This window comes from Lampris incognitus, chromosome 8, assembly GCF_029633865.1.
Source record: "Lampris incognitus isolate fLamInc1 chromosome 8, fLamInc1.hap2, whole genome shotgun sequence".
NCBI classification, from domain to species: domain Eukaryota; kingdom Metazoa; phylum Chordata; class Actinopteri; order Lampriformes; family Lampridae; genus Lampris; species Lampris incognitus.
Genome location: NC_079218.1, coordinates 16,154,426 through 16,171,014, shown reverse-complemented (window position 1 = coordinate 16,171,014; position 16,589 = coordinate 16,154,426). Strand labels below are relative to the sequence as shown.

The 16,589-nt window shown below is 43.5% G+C and overlaps 1 protein-coding gene across 1 annotated transcript; it reads left to right on the top strand.

The window, feature by feature from the left end:
* Positions 1-281: 281 nt before the first annotated feature.
* Positions 282-3,490, top strand: vamp2 (vesicle-associated membrane protein 2). Its single transcript, XM_056284211.1, has 4 exons — positions 282-316; positions 1,382-1,484; positions 2,410-2,568; positions 3,425-3,490. The coding sequence occupies exons 1-4, from the start codon at positions 282-284 to the stop codon at positions 3,488-3,490; spliced, it is 363 nt and encodes a 120-aa protein (XP_056140186.1).
* Positions 3,491-16,589: the final 13,099 nt, after the last annotated feature.

Below are 16,589 nucleotides of genomic sequence, written 5' to 3'. Positions count from 1 at the left end.
GCCACAAAAAAAAACAAGTCAGTTCGACATACGGTCAAAGTCCATCCTTAGAAGCAACCTGTCATATTCACACATTATATTTAAACGCCTGTATAACGTCCATCTTGGTTTTCCATTCTGAGCCTATTAGTGACTTCCACACCCACACTGGCGAATGTCCTTCACACAGACATCATCTTGTGGCTCACACTACTGTTCCCATCACGGCATGCGACGACCCCTAGGCTAGGAGTGAATACATCATTAAACAAGTGGGGAAACACGGCATAAGCGATGGGTGAATGACTCTGATGCACATCACGGTGCTCTTCAAGAGGTGCTCCATGCTTGTGGGGACCATTTATTGATATTGAGTGTCATACTTAGTTTCGAAAATTACTTCCAATTCTGCCATTGAGACAGCCCCCCTCCCCTCCCCCCTCCCCTGCAAGTGGTCAAAGCACAAGGGCAGCTCCAGTACAATACAGTGCCCCTGGAGCGGGTAGGGAATTCAGTGTTCTTCTGCGAGACACTTAAGCCGGGCATGTGCGTGCTGTCACGAGGCATTGAACCCAGGCCTTCCACTTAAATGGGTATTCCCTAAATAGCGTTAGCGCTGTATGGCCCATCGGCCCTTTGATGCATATGTTTGCTCATATGAGATACAAACTATGAAAGAAACCCAAATATAATTCCATATGATATATCTATATATAACATGTCACCCTCCTGTACGATGTTAATGTTATGTGATGCAACACTGCACAGGAGATGAACAACAAAGACGACATTAATCACATCAGGAGATTACTGATGGCGACATTTTGAGTCTGAAATATCAGAGACTGGATGAATGAAGTCCTTACTCACACATTTTGAACAATTTATTATGCCTCTCATTATTTCAGTCAACTTATACCGCAATCACCAAAAAAGACGATAAGCAAATTGTGTCTTTAGACTTTGAGAGACATAAATAAGTACAATTGCAAATTGTGGCAAGGTTTTTAGTTTGCCTTCCCATCTTTGGTTAGTAGATTACAAATTGGAAATGCGGAAATACATTATTGTTTCTTTTATTTGTCCTTTTTGTTTCGGATTCCTGGTCAGAGGATTTCTTCCACAATCCAAACTCTTGTCCTTTTAAAAGATTTATCTGAAGGATTAAGTATGGCCTAATTTCATTCTGAAACTTACGTAACCTCGTTTATGTTGAAGATGAAATATCTCTAAAAGTCAACTGATTTTTTTTCCCCCCCATCACTCGAGTACCTTCATACACAGCGAAGCTGAAACAAGCACAACTTCCACTTATAACGGTGTGTTGTGAAGGGTTACTTTGGAGCGTATTTAGTTACCGTGTTGTGTGGCGACTGCTAAGTAGTTGTGTTTTCATTGCTAGGTCTGCCCCAGCCGCTGGCGCCCCTGCAGCAGAGGGAGGGAATCAGCCTCCCAACCTCACCAGCAACCGTCGCCTGCAACAGACACAGGCACAGGTGGATGAGGTGAGTGACCCACATGCAAACTCTAAAGACACATCATCATGACTGCAGAGATATTCTGCTTTTAGTGTCGTTCCTGGGAGACATAACCTGCTGATGACGCTGACAAGCCTCTTTACTCTCTCACATAAATGTGAAAAACAAAACAATCAGAACCCCCTTTGATCCAACAGGGGAAGCCTGAGGTTTCTTTGCGAATAGGAAATTCAGATAAAATTATTTCTGCAACACCTACGACACGGGGATCGCCGGTTCGAATCCCCGTGTTACCTCCCGCTTGGTCGGTGTCTGCGGGTGGGAAGCTGGATTTGGGTATGTGTCCTGGTCGCTGCACTAGCACCTCCTCGGGTGGGTCGGGGCACCTGTTCGGGGGGGGGGGGGGACTGGGGAGGAATAGCGTGATCCTCCCACATGCTACTTCCCCCTTGTGAAACTTGTCACTATCGGGTGAAAAGAAGCGGCTGGCGACTCCACATGTATCGGAGGCGGCATGTGGTAGTCTGCAGCCCTCCCCGGATCAGCAGAGGGGGTGGAGCAGCGACCGGGGCGACTCAGAAGAGTGGGATAATTGGCCGAATACAACTGGGGAGAAAAAGGGGGAAAAAAAATAAATATATATATATATATATGTGTGTGTCTGTCTCATAAAGAATTTACTTGACTCATCTATATATATATATTTCTACAACTACTAGAAACAATGCTTGCCAAGGAACTATATATAACCCTTAACGCAATGTTCCACATTAAAGCAGAAAGAAAAAGCTCTGTATTTTCAGATTTGAACCATAAAGCTTGCCCAGTTTTATCCAGACAATGCGTCTGTATTTCCAAACAAAGCGTACGCGGTGGCTGATGGCACAGTGGCCATGTCTCTTTCTGTTACTTCTGCCCCTTTCCCCTCATTGGTCGGCTCGTCTTTCCCCAGGTGGTGGACATCATGCGTGTAAACGTGGATAAGGTTCTGGAGCGTGATCAGAAACTGTCGGAACTGGATGACAGGGCTGACGCCCTGCAGGCTGGAGCCTCTCAGTTTGAGACCAGTGCCGCAAAACTGAAGAATAAATACTGGTGGAAGAACGCCAAGGTGAGGACGCCAAGACCGGATAAAGGAACGAGTGCCATGTGTGCGTTAAAATAGCCTCCAACTGCCTTGTGTAGAGGAAATTGGAGTCTCAAAAGTAAAACCCAGTACTTCACTCTCTTTAATGGCATTTGGACCATCCAGTATTACTTGAATACACACCACATGAGAAAACCCAATCAAAGCGTAGTGCAATTAAGGTTAATCGGCTCAGATACGTTGGCTTTTTGCTCACAAGGGCCATTACATTCTTCATGATTTCATCCACAATGATGATAATTACTTGAAAACGGTGCTGTTTAATGTTTGTTTTTTTTCCTTTCTAAATGAACAGCTTGTCTTCAGGGAACAGAAATTGTATACTAAAATACCTTAGTATTGCTGGATCCAAAAAAAAAAAAGAAGACATGCCCCTTCAGGAATTCAGTTGCAGAAATCTTGTCACTACATTTTCATGCTATTTCCCAATGCTAAATATGCAGACAGTTGGAGATTTTCACTCAGTTGTGTCTTGACAGTTGTGTTAATGGGCTTGTAATTCACCATCTCAGACTTTGTACACGTAAATAAAACCACACACAGTGGCCAAATACCCAATACACTGGGACATGATCGTGAAAGTTTTTAGACCCGTATGGGCTAAACTGGCTCAGAAATTCAAATGTTTAATATTGGTATGAGTGAAGTCGATGGTACATTGCATTTTAGAGCACTCAAATGCAACAACACAACAAGTATGGGTAAGTTAACTGACAGTAGTCTACCAACACAACGCTGTTATAGCTGAGTCAAGTGCTTCAAACACACATCCACCATGCTCATTTCCCTAACTTCTTTTTTCAAAACATTCCTTCTCTAGATGATGATCATCCTGGGTGTGATATGTGTGATTGTCCTCATCGTCATTATTGGTAAGTGTCAGTGATTATCTTCTGAGTGTTCAAGTTATTACTGTATACGAGTTACCCTTTTACCCTACTGTGCAGGTATAACACGATAAAAAGTGCTCATTTCAACAGTAAAAATGTCAACGATATGCAAGTCTTCGTTCCACCGTTGGCAGAATATTTTGATTTTGTATTGTCGACCGTAACGCAAGAAGGATGTCGATGGCTACACCGTGCTTCGCTGACTTCTTACTCAGCGGCTTCTGACAGACTTCGCGAGCATCACACACAAGGCTAATGTTTTCACCTCCTCTGCTCTGTCTTTCCGCAGTGTACTTCAGCACCTAAGAAGAGTTGTTCCTACCCCAGTCTGAACCAGTCCCCTGGCAACAGATAAACCCTCAAATCGATGAGAAAAATTAACCACTGATGATGAATTTATTATATTTCCCCCTCCCGCAATTAGCCTTGATATAACACCCCTAAACCCTTCGGGGCCCCACGGCTCCCCCACCACCACCACCTCCCGCCTCTGGACCCCCGTCGATACTTGTTCTGTGAGTCTGTGGCCCTGTCTCCTTTCTAGATCCTTCTGGCTTTTCTAATCTGCCATACTGAGAACCAAACACTTGTGACGATGCAACAATAGAAAAGGAAACAATGGCTGATAATTGTTACATGACTGATATGATATATAGTTCTTTGTAGAGTTTTATTCTGCTATATACTGTTTTTTGTAGGTGAGCGTGCGTGCGCGTGTGCGTGTGTGTGTGTGCATTTTGTATTTTTTAATTTTTTGTATTAATTTTACGTATGCTTCAGCGTTAACTACTGCCTATTTATCAAAAGTGTGTATCTTGCATGCTGGCGTTGTCTGTCTGTCCCGGGCTAACTCTTCCATGCTCTGTCCTGGTGCACATTTCCACAGTGGAGTTGGTCTCCTTTAATCAATTAAGGAGCCTAAATGGAACACCACCCCAATGTTAGAGCTCACACTGCTGTCCACATGGTCTGAGACAGTCCCATAAGAGCCACGAACCAGACGACGGAAACTAACAACCGAGACGCCATCGAGCTGTCAAACTCTATAGAGCTGCTTACGCAAGACGGCGAATGGAAGACACATTTCGTGGCCCCACAAAATGTGTGTTTGCATTTTAATAACAAAAAAAATGGAGTTTAATTCTGTCTTTGTGTTATCGCTTCTGAAAAGAAAAAAAAGTATAGATTTCATCAGCTCCAGATTTTAAACCTTGATATTACCAAGGGTTTGACTTGCTTGTTTCTGGCTATAGATGAGAATCGTCCATAAATACTGATCGGGCTGTCCCAGACCATGCAAACAGAGCCTACCATCATTAGTCCCATTTTCCCCTCCCGTTTTTTGAGTCTCATTTCTCCTCCTCTCGTTTCTCTCCTCAAATATCCATCAGATATACGATCTCATGGACACCCCCCCAAACGTCCTCTGCATGCTTTCTCACTTTCTCTCGATAGTTTTAAAACTGCCATAGTACAGTTGGACCAATGTCTGTAGATGTTTCTTTTTTAAACTTTTACGTAGTGTCTTATTTCGAAAACATTCCTTCATTGCCGTCTAGTGCAAATGCTCTTAATGTAGCACACGTGAATCCAAGTACCCTTCGGAGTACAGCGGTGGAAATACTGCCACCAACACTGGTCTTGCAAACTCAAAAAAGAAGAAGATTGGTACTTTAAGCCGTAAGGGTTAGATTTTGAAATTTCGGATAGACAGGATCAGAATCCGTCTTTTTCGTTTAGTAATGTCTGTGATGTTACTAAAAAAAAATATCCACCTATACTACAGAGATATCATCACGGTCATGCAATATTAAAACCAGGGGTTGAAAATAGTCGAAATATCTCTTAGATAATCACTGTAAAGTGATGGGGTAAGTCTAATTGGCCCACGACTTACATGAAACCAGAAAGGCCTTAGTCTCCAATCACTCAAAAACTCATCGATTAGAGATTATTTCCAAGTCAGTCCATCATCCCCTCATACGCGTAACTGGTATAGAAGGGTTAAGATTGGCAGGACAAGAGGAATCTTTCCAAAATGCACAAACGACCTTGTTTTTGATGGCGCTGCCTGACCGGTCAGCCGACCGGCCAATAGAGATCCTCGTGTAGCCAAAACCTCACCACATATTGAGCACATTAACGGGGAAGATTCAGCCTTAGTTGCAAATCGAGGCACAGGGACAGAGGCCAATGAGGGAAAGCGGCATCATTTCGCGGCGGGCCGGCGCTACGGTAGGGCAAAACGGATTTCGTCTCTTAGCCCCCCCAGTCAAAATGGTAACCACTCAAGTCACGCGAGAAGCGACCGCCCGAGCAACCGTGGCGCTGTTCGCAAACTAGCTGGAGGGTTTTGCTAATCCACAGGGGTTCCTCTCTCAGTGTTTCTCCCTAGAGTTTAAGGCCTTTTTTTTTTCATTTTTAAATATGACAGATTATATTTGTATTATAGTATATTTTTGTGTGAAACAGGCGGGTCAGGAGAAGAGCGTTTGCTACCGTGAGCAGGGAGCTCTTCTCCTGACCCGCCTCGTTGTGTTTTTTGTAATTCAGCTCTGTGCGTTATACACTGCCAAGCAACTAGGGAGAGGCTTTTATTGTGGTTTGCAATTATTTCCTCATTGGCGCCCTTGCTAGTTCAGCCTTTAGCTATTCCCTTACTATGTTTGGCATCTATTCCTGTGCTACGTACCCTTTTGGCTATCTCATGACACATGGGCACAGAACAAGAAGATACTCGCTTTGTAGGACTTCAGATCTTCTCTCACGTGAAGGCCTTGTTCTCATACGGTCATGTTCATCTCCATCAGCTCCCCGAAACAGGCGAAGTACATTTTCAGAGGTTTGGACCGGTTCAGAAGGTTTTCGCTTTGTTCAAGGAAAAGGTTGTCACTATCGCATTACGCAGACCTGTCCGCACGGCATGAGAGCGGACGGCTTTAAACTATTTTAGGGTCTGAGAAAGTGAACAGTGTGGTCAGATTTAGTTCACTAAGCCCTTATATGAAATCTCTCCCCGACATTTTGGGAAACCTGATATTTTCAGCTCGATATTCCTGCGATTATGAGCGGTGAATTAAAAAACTCCGCTCGTGCTTTGCTTTCTCTTGCCAATGACACCTTGGGGATCATATCCACGATTTAAACGCCGCGGCTTTGGCGTCTTGCGAAGACCTATCGGCTACAGTCAACGCAAAGTTGGGAATCCACCGAACTAATTGGAATATTGTAAAAACAACATCCGTCAAGTGTGTGTAAAGTGTTCGTGGCCTCATCTGTGTTAGCGCCCCCCCTTTGCTCAGCCAGCTGGTTCAAAACACTACTCTAAGTGTGTGTGTATGTGTGTGTGTGTGTGTGTGTGTGTGTGTGTGTGTGTGTGTGTGTGTGTGTGTGTGTGTGTGTGTGTGTGTGTGTGTGTGTGTTTGTGTGTCAGAGTAGCTCCGCCTGCCTTGGAAATATCCCGAGTTTATCCCGCCAGATTAGGCCGCTTAAATCTCAAAGTGAGGGGGGGAAGTTGTTTCCATGACAACCACAAACGCAAGAGGTGATAGTTTCACCAACCGGCTCAACTGCGGAGCACTAGATAAGATTTTTACAGGTGAAGCCCCCCCACCCCCCACCCCAGCCACACATCTTTGCCTCAGTTTGCACCTCCTCCTCCTCTTCTTCTTTTTTGTCTTAAGAAGAGCAAAAGTAAGTCAGAGAATATTACCAAAGACCAAGTTATCATGCTTATGCTGCCAACTGCCATCAAAAACAAGTGAAGGGGACATTTTTTTTCTCTCTCTAGATTGTTTGAAAGGCAACGATACTACTTTGTATGCTTACCTTTAGTCCAAACTATTCCCAATTACAAGCCCTTCTAACCCTTACAGGCTGTCTAAATGATCACACTGGCAAAGTAATGGTGGATATATGTGCCATCCTAATATATGCAAGATGAACCAAAACATAAGGACAGCATCCTACAAAACTCAAATATCATGCCCCCCCCCCATACGGCTGCGTCTATCCCAGGTCTGAGGAGCTAGTGTAATCTATAACAAGTCTTTAGATACATGATCCTTTAACTAATAATAGCACAACTCTTCTTCTTCTATGTCTCCCTAGTGCTGACAACAGTTTTAAGATAAAAAGACAAGCTATAGCTGTTAGACAAACACCATGGAAAAAAAAAAAACATAAAAAAAAGTCTGTGTTGTTTGGTGTTGTAATATGGGGGTGTTTCGGGGGGGTAGGGGGTCCTATATCCTCAGGTCCAAGATTTTTAGAATCTATCAAAATATAGGCGAGGACAAGAATCAAACAAATAGCTGAATTGGATTTTACTGATTGGACTGATATAAAAATCAAAATTAGGGTCCCAAATATGGTCGGTTAGAGCATCCCACAGGAGTTATCATCACAGTGGATTGACGTGACGGTACCCGACTGATTGGGGTAGGACCTCTGTGTTATCCATAATTCCAACTGTTGTCCTGAGAGTGCTCAACAAATTCGGTCACAGCGGCGAAATTGGTGTGAACACTCCGGTGGTTTTTCTGTTGCTTTATCGTCTGTAAGAAAAGAAGTGCTCATATTTTAACACCGCGGCACTTTTTCTGTTGTAATTTGTTATTTTGGTGGGCTGGAAACGCAATTTGGCGGGAGAATATTTGCTTCTTTATGTCAGCCTCGATGGACATTCAGTGGTTTCAACATACACTGCATCCGCCTCATATAGGGGTAATATCTGACGTGAGCTTGACCGCTCTTCCGAGCATGACTTGCAAGCTGGAAACACGGGGCTGGTCGACTGACTTTGCACAGCAATCAAAAGAGCAGCAAACATCACTGTAATAGATAGCACTGAAATGAATAAATATGAAATGCACCGACGAGGAGTCAAATACAGAGGGATCAGTGCTGACCAATAGCAGCCGCCCGACACCAGGTCCAGCTCAAGCCATCCTTACCATTACCCCCAAATGGAGAGAATGCAACGATAAGGAGGGAACCTTTTGAGACCCTGAGCGTTCACAGGATGGCCATAAATGCACAATATTCTATTTCAAACACATTTACTTGTTTTACTTTTGAACCAAAATGTTGCGTTTTTCTTTCGTATTATTTCAGTAATAAATCCAGATGTCATTGAATTGTTTATGTGCAAGCACTGATGGGTAAAAGTGAAGAAACTGGGAGGTTAATGGAGAGAGCATTTTTACCTTCAAATGTCCAGAATGCTTAGAATGATCCTGTGGTTTACATCAGATTGCTGTTTGTATCTACAATATAAATATATATTTTTTGTTTAAATCCGTTTATTTTTGAGGAAATTTTGTTTCCTTCTTCTTCTTTTTTTTGGAAATGGGGTTTTCAGAGATGAAGGCCCATATTGCCCCTGCTCATCTGGCCTTACTGGAGGGACAGGACTGGAGGATCATGGGCAATGTGCTCAGTTTTCTCTTTTTTGGTTTTATCTATTGATAGATTTATTGTGCTGTCCTTTGGTATGCGATTAGAAACTTAATAAGGTTGATTCAAGGTAAATGAGTGGGAATGAACTGAAAACAGAAGTACATAAAATAATTGTAGTGTAAATCTATCAATGTCTTATTATATTGATGAACATCATGAAATATATGTATATTGGAAAAACAGAAATTATGACAACTTGTACTTTTGTGTGTGCTCAATGTGCTTTGTGAGTGTGCAGCAATGGGCAGATGCAACATACCTTATTGTGGCTGCAATTTTTTGGAAACTGATGAACTTTATGTGACCTGTAAAAATCAGCATAAATGTACAAACAGTACAAAAACATTTTCTTTTCTTTAACTGAAGTTTTTCTTCCATCCATCCATTATGGGAACCGCTTATCCTGCTCTCAGGGTCGTCTACGTCTAAGTGGGGTGAGTGCAGAGGGCACCGGTCCAGGACCCCTCTAAAGTCACATGTCACATTCCACGTCAAGCTAATTAAGATGCAGTGGGCCTTGAGGCTATTACCATTTCTTCAGGCTTTGAACCTCTATGACCCCGTACCCTTAATCCCTCACCCATGAGCACACACATACACACACATTTAGATCGAAAAGTTCATGAACACAAACAAAGCACATGTTAAGGTGCATTCACAAAGTTCCCTCATTCTCTGTCTGGTGCCACAGTAGCCTACCAACTCTGCGAAGTTTATGAACCTTTTATTATTGTACTAAACACCAGGATGATACATATGTTGGTAGTCACAAATGCATCAGGTTTTGCCTGTGGACACATCACAAGAAGCTATTTTGCATTTACATAGCATCGATTCAACAAAGTGTTGCGCCCACGTGGAGCTAGATAGAATATGTTTATGCAGGATTGTCACTTGAACGTGTTCAGTTCCCCCATATGGGGCAGTGCTATTACAACTCCTACGTATCTTACACAACACACTCAGACAAATAGTTAATTATTACAAGACTTCATTACTAGTTAAGACCAAGTGAGGCATCAGCAAATATGAGTGCAAAAAATAAATGTTATTCGTTCAGTAGCACTTATTACATGAGAACAATGTTCTTCTGTTTAGCCTACACCTCACAATGAGCACAACTGACCGGGGTTAAGAGAAACAACACACGGGTTTAAATGCTCTGTTGCAGAAAAAACGATACCAGTTAATGAACTGAACTGAATATGTAGCCTACATTGCTGCATATGTCAATCTGCATAGGCCGCATGTACCAATTTCCAACATGAAAATTGACTATGGTAGATTTCCTGTCTTTTTTTTCACTAAATAACTTGTATTTTTATGGTGCAGTGTATTCCTTAAGTGCTTCGATAATGTTAGGCTACCATAGAAATGCTGTAGTAGTTTACATGGCTACAGTTTTTGGTTAATAATGTGACCAAAAAAAAAAAGCAGGGCATACTACTACTGTGTTACTATGGTTTATTTTCACAAGGGGTCAGGCTGGGTCATCTCGTGGACCTGCTTTATAAAACCAACTAATCCAATTACGCGTCGTGGGTGGGCGGAGTGCAGCCCATGACAAATAAACGTAGACTTACAATTATTTTTCTTTTTTCACCTCCCATCAAGCTTTATTAGACTAAAATAACGCTATATAACACCGTAAGTCGGTCACTGCAAAGTTCCTACGACCATAACACAACAGAGACAATCTGAGGACAGATACAAACATGACAAAGTAAAGAATGGGGATTTGGGCATAGTTTTACAGCCTGAATTATTTTCTGAGATAAATATTTAGTAATAGCTCGCTTGAAAGTGAGTGAGTAAATTTAGCCTCTCTTATTCTGAAAGGAGATTCACAGAAATATTTAAGATCTGAACAGGAAAGATGGATATTTGGTTTGCAGTGGGCCATCCATGAATTATGCATATCATGGCCCCTGCGTGGTCGAACGCCAACGAGACTCTATAGACAGTCTCTTGAAAACCACGTGATCAACGAGGCTTGCCGATTTGCATTCACCGTGTATGTGGGGGGGGGGCATAGCCATATAAGGGCTCGGCTATCTCCGTTTAATCACAAGGTTTCCACCAGAATGTGTACGGAGACCTTCCCGGATGTTAATCACGAGGTTTCCATCAGAATGTGTACGGAGACCTCCCCGGATGTCAGCCTGCCGTGCCGTCTCAGAAGGCTTTCGCTTCGCGTGTTGTCAGGGTTGTTAAACTGGCTTTTATGTCATTAGTATACCGTCCTCGAGTTGCTTATTATAAAATAGATATGCCTTCGGTAGGCTATAGAGAAACACATGACCTTTAGGACGCAATGACTCCTTACGTGTCTGTGAATGTTCTCATTCATCCAGGTCATGGTTATCGTCCAGTTGCATTTGATTCAATTCTTTTGGAATGATTCCTTACCTTTAGCTTACACTAGCTTACACTAGTAGCTTACACTAGCCGGTCGGTTTGTTGGCTGGCTGACTGACTTGACTGTATAACCTATATAGCCTATAACCTCTCTCCGCCTCAGCTAACTTGGGGAACGTTAATTGTGAAACCGAGTGTAAAACGCGACGCTTTTGGAAGGAGTAATCCCACAATAACTCGGTTAGTTCTCTTCGGGCAGGTTTAATTAATTACAACCGTATGTTGTTAGATTACATGTTAATTTGTTTGGGCACACATAACATACGCAATGTATTTGTGAGAATAGAACTCCATCGTCTAACCCTTAAGCCTGCCCATTAACACGAATGCTCACACAAGCACACACACACACACACACACAACACACAGCGAGGCTGTGGATCCGTGTTAATGGATTTGCGTTAATGTTGTGTTGACATGTTAATGGGAGTTCATGCCATTTCTCACTTGTTTTGCCACAAAAGGTTGTTGACAAAGACCGAGGGAACGGACGCAGGGAACGCGTTGACAGACGCAACGGCGCTGAGACGCAAAACAAGCGATTTACGCAGCCTGTCTGCGGATGTTCTCATTCATCCAGGTCGTCATGGTGACCCAAAGGCGTTGAATCAAGTGCAACTGGACTTGGTATATATCCGCGAAGACGTTTCGCCTCTCATCCAAGAGGCTTCCTCAGCTTGGATGATTCACCTCCTTAGGAGATCCTTACGTACCCTATGTCCGACATGCGAGGAAACCAAACTCGACATAACATATGTCATGAAATGAACTGTTCAGTATGAACGTCTTGGTGCACGCTCAGTCCCCAGAAAGTTGAATCCGTTCATCTGGACACAGCGTTTAGTGACAGAAACGTTCCATCGCTTATCTAAGTGACGTCAGTCTCCGCTGACTGCAGGTATCCCCGACATTATAAACAGCACGGTTGCCTAACAACCGAACCCGGCGATCGGTTTCATATGCAAATGCCGTGAACATTCATTAGAACCAACTGATTAATTAATTAGATGAACTGATTCAACTTTCTGGGAAACCCTTCAGTTACTGGTTTGTTGCCCATCCTGTAGTTTCATGTGATGACCGCCAGATGTCCCCTCTTCATATTATAACAAAACCGTAGGAACCCTATTATTAATAACAAGTACAGAATTCAAATTCCTCTGAATTTACTGTTTTGAAGCCAAATAAAACAACAAAAACGTACAGGGCTGTTAGGGGTCGGATTGTGACGCAGTACAACAGCAACCACAGCAACAGCAACACCAATGTTAATAATTATGTGTGCCCTTATTTTTTTATCTTCTTTTTTTGTTGTTGCAAATACCTATGATATGTGCCAAAAGTTGCATGTGCCCAATCTGCAATTCGTGGATCTATTACATGTTGAAAACTTTGCAAACGTTGAGCCTTTCTTTCCTCTCTTTTCTTCCATTTGTCTGGGCTCATCTTTTGGATTTCCTCCTGCATACTCACTCCACATTCATTCCAGACATTTCTTTGCAAGTGTGATGTTTGATGCTTGATCATTTCCTGACTATGTCGAGCATGGAAAGCAAAGATGGAAAAAAAAGCTAAATGGAAAAAGTAGCCCACTGCATGGAGTGGGAATTGAATCTCTGTATCCAAAAGTGAATTATTCTAGAACCTAACTGAAACCAATGAGGCACATAATAGAAAATTATTATCTCCGTGGATCAAATCAAAATATATTTTTAATCAGTTTTGTCAACCTTATTTGTGCCCATTCACTTTCCTTGACAGCCAAGTTTCTTTAGCCTGTTACTATAACTGTCCTATCTGTCATGTAATTAGATAAGTCACTTAATATCTCCAGACTTTCGAATATATTGTGTTTTTGTGAGTAAGGTGACCTGGTTACCCGAGGTCTTGGGATGCTTAAATTGAATCTAGTCTGTATTGGTTGCAAATGGAGTGTGGTGTGAGTGTAGGTGTGGAGGCAAGGAGACTCGGCAGGGGCCGAGCTGGTCAGTGAGCTATGTACACCTTTACCCACACAACCTCTCTACTCATCCACTGCGTCACAATGCTCCTCTAACTAAATACAGGAAATTGTGATACCTTGTTTGTTGTTGGTACTGCTCGTCCTATTGACTGACCTCCATCCCAGGAGACCTTGCTGGCCATCAGAATCTGCAGTTTATCACTGAGCACGCCTTTAAAGTCATATGATCCTCGCACTGGAATATCGTTGTCCGACACCGGATGACATGTCCGTTGCTGTTTGGTATTGTTATGTCATTTCATCCTAAAATCTCCAGTTACGGCTGGCGGGAGGCTCCGTCTCCGAATGACCAGGAAGGAAGATCCTGAAACCTCATTCTTGATGGCCATCTTACCAACACGGTGTGCTATCTATGGGACGGTGATTGCTGGATACTGAGGAAATTCCAAATGTTTCCATCAGAAACACATTATGAGACAGAATCCACACTTCGCCTTTTATTACACGAGACGAGCAACGGCTAATATTGTGACAGAGCAACAGAGAAGAGGGAATATTTTATTCTTCCTGAATTAGCACACTGTCAGAAAGAAAAGCTCGTAGAAAATACAAACAAAGTAGCCTACGAGTGAAGACTTTGAGGTAGTTTTACGTAAAAAAAAATCTACCAACACAGGTTTAAAATACATCATATGACCTACTTTGCAATGCTGGCAGCTGCAAATCTGAGCAGACTACCAGTTTTTCAAGCTGGTCAGTCTCGTGAGCTACGGTTTGCCTTACACCTCGTAGGGTGTTACGTTTCGCAGAACAGATCGCTTGAGCTTTATCAATAACTTGTAAAAATTTGACCGTTTGGCATGCATTATAATGAACTGTGCTCTATTCAAGAGTCGGCCAGTGTTGGCGTCGCATTCAGTTTATGATAGCTGGAAGAAGCTCTTTAATCCAGGTTGTTATAAAGCAGTGCAGTGACAGAGACGATATGCGGTTTAAGCACAACATGAGGCATATTCTATAGGTATGTATACCTATATAGAAGTCTTGGAACGGCGTGTTTACATTGTGAATTTGGTTGCTCGGCTTTTCTTCTCAGCACATCTCACAGAAACGACTGAGCATCTCCGGGTGCTCGCTTGGTGATGTGACCAAATACAAACAGCTGAAATCTAACCGAGTAAAGAATGTAGTCACAGTTTACATGATCTACAATTCATAATGTGTTCATGGTGCCTGCACAAGAGCTTCATGGCATATGCACGACTACAGATGGACTTGCACTGAAAAACAAGAGTCCAACAAAGAGGACTTAGTGTCTGAGAAAAACGAAATTAATTTCTTTTGCCTTTCAGCGAGTTATGGCAGCTCCTGCTACAGACACTCACACCGAAACTTTATTATCACTATGATTATCATTATTATGAGTAGCAGTAGCTGGAGTAATAAAATAAACTGTAAATCAAGAAAGTATCCATCCATCCATTATCCAAACCGCTTATCCTGCTCTCAGGGTCACGTGGATGCTGGAGCCTATCCCAGCAGTCACTGGGCAGCAAGCAGGGGAGACACCCTGGACAGGCCGCCAGGCCATCACACAGGGGCCAACACACACACACACACACACACACACACACACACACACACACACACACACATTCATTCCTAGGGACAATTTAGTACAGCCGATTCACCTGACCTACATGTCTTTGGACTGTGGAAGGAAACCGGAGCCCCCGGAGGAAACCCACACAGACATGGGGAGAACATGCAAGCTCCACACAGAGGACCACCCAGGACAACCCCCCTCAGGTTGGACTACCCCGGGGCTCGAACCCAGGACCTTCTTGCTGTGAGGTGACCGCGTTAACCACTGCGCCGCCCCAAGAAAGTATCATCAAAAGGTATTCTATGACCAAGACTTTAATGATTCATTAGCCAATAGTCACCCTATTCATATATGAATGGGGTGTGTTGGGAAACTCCATCAATCTTTTCATACTTTACAGGAGACCTCATTTGTGTCTCGTGGTTGGTGAGAGAGGGGAGGCTGCTGCCGCGGTCTGTGGGACGAACTATTAAAACTCTGGTGATGTCACCTCCACCTCCGGACATTTTGGCATTTTGTGCGTGTCTTCAGCGGTAACCATTAAAACTCAACGTACGCTAATGAAGTGGTGGGCTTTAACTTTGTGATTCAGTAATTGTTTGAAAACGAAACCAAACGCATGTAGAGTGTTGGTTCTCGATCTTCTGTGGTTTTCATACAGCGCCATGCCCTTCGGTTCCCTGCAGGCATGTCGTGAGCCGCCTTTTTTGGCACAGGGTGCAGTGGATGTTATTTACTGAGCAACCCCCCCCCCCATACTCTCAGTCGGAGGCCTTCTAGTGCTTTGTTTCATCTGCAACGTTGCTTCACGTTTCCCCAGAATAATAATCGCAGGGCGCCATTACTCCAGTCGAGTTTGGTGCACATGTCTGCATTTGTCTCTGAGGTCGTGTGCAACTCTGTGTTTCGGTAGACTGGTCTTTTGGAAACTGGAGAGAGTGCCTCGAGAAACCACAATGACAGAGAGCAGATGGATCTGCAATTGCTGCGCTGAGGACGACACGTTCAAGTTTGTCACCTTCACATGTGTGTTCACTTCGCTGCGTGCTCCCGGACAGTTGTTTTCACTTTGGTTTCTTCTTCTGCGGCCTCCTTTTTGATGTTGGCATGTGATCCCATGAGCTTCAGCAGGTTTTGTTTTTCAATTTGGACGTGCAAGGGAGAGCTAAATAGTACCATGTTCAGTATATAGTGCAGGTTTCTGGTTAAAAAAACAACAACGTTAAACTCTCAATGGATCATTATAAATCAGTCTCCCCCTCTCGCCAGCCGCAAATACTCCCCCCCCCCCCGTTACTCCCTACAACTCTCCGAAAAGAATGTGTGTACAACTCGGAGGGATTCGTCAGGAGCTGTGGCAGAAATCTAAACCCTTGGCAGGGATTCCAACCAAGTGTAAAGGTCACTCTTACTCCCACACGGTACGGCAGCAGCAGACGCCATCCGCCCCCAGCAGACACGGCACGTCACCACATTCCTGCTGGCTCACCCTCTTATCTGGGATTCGGTTTACACAAACAGCGCAGCGGGAATGGACAACGCTCGTTTCTCCGGCGCGCCGCCGAGTAACAAGACTCTAATCACGTTGGAAGCCGCCGTTGCTGTTCGAGCAGAAACGCGAAGACTGAAAATGACTTGTGTGTGTGTT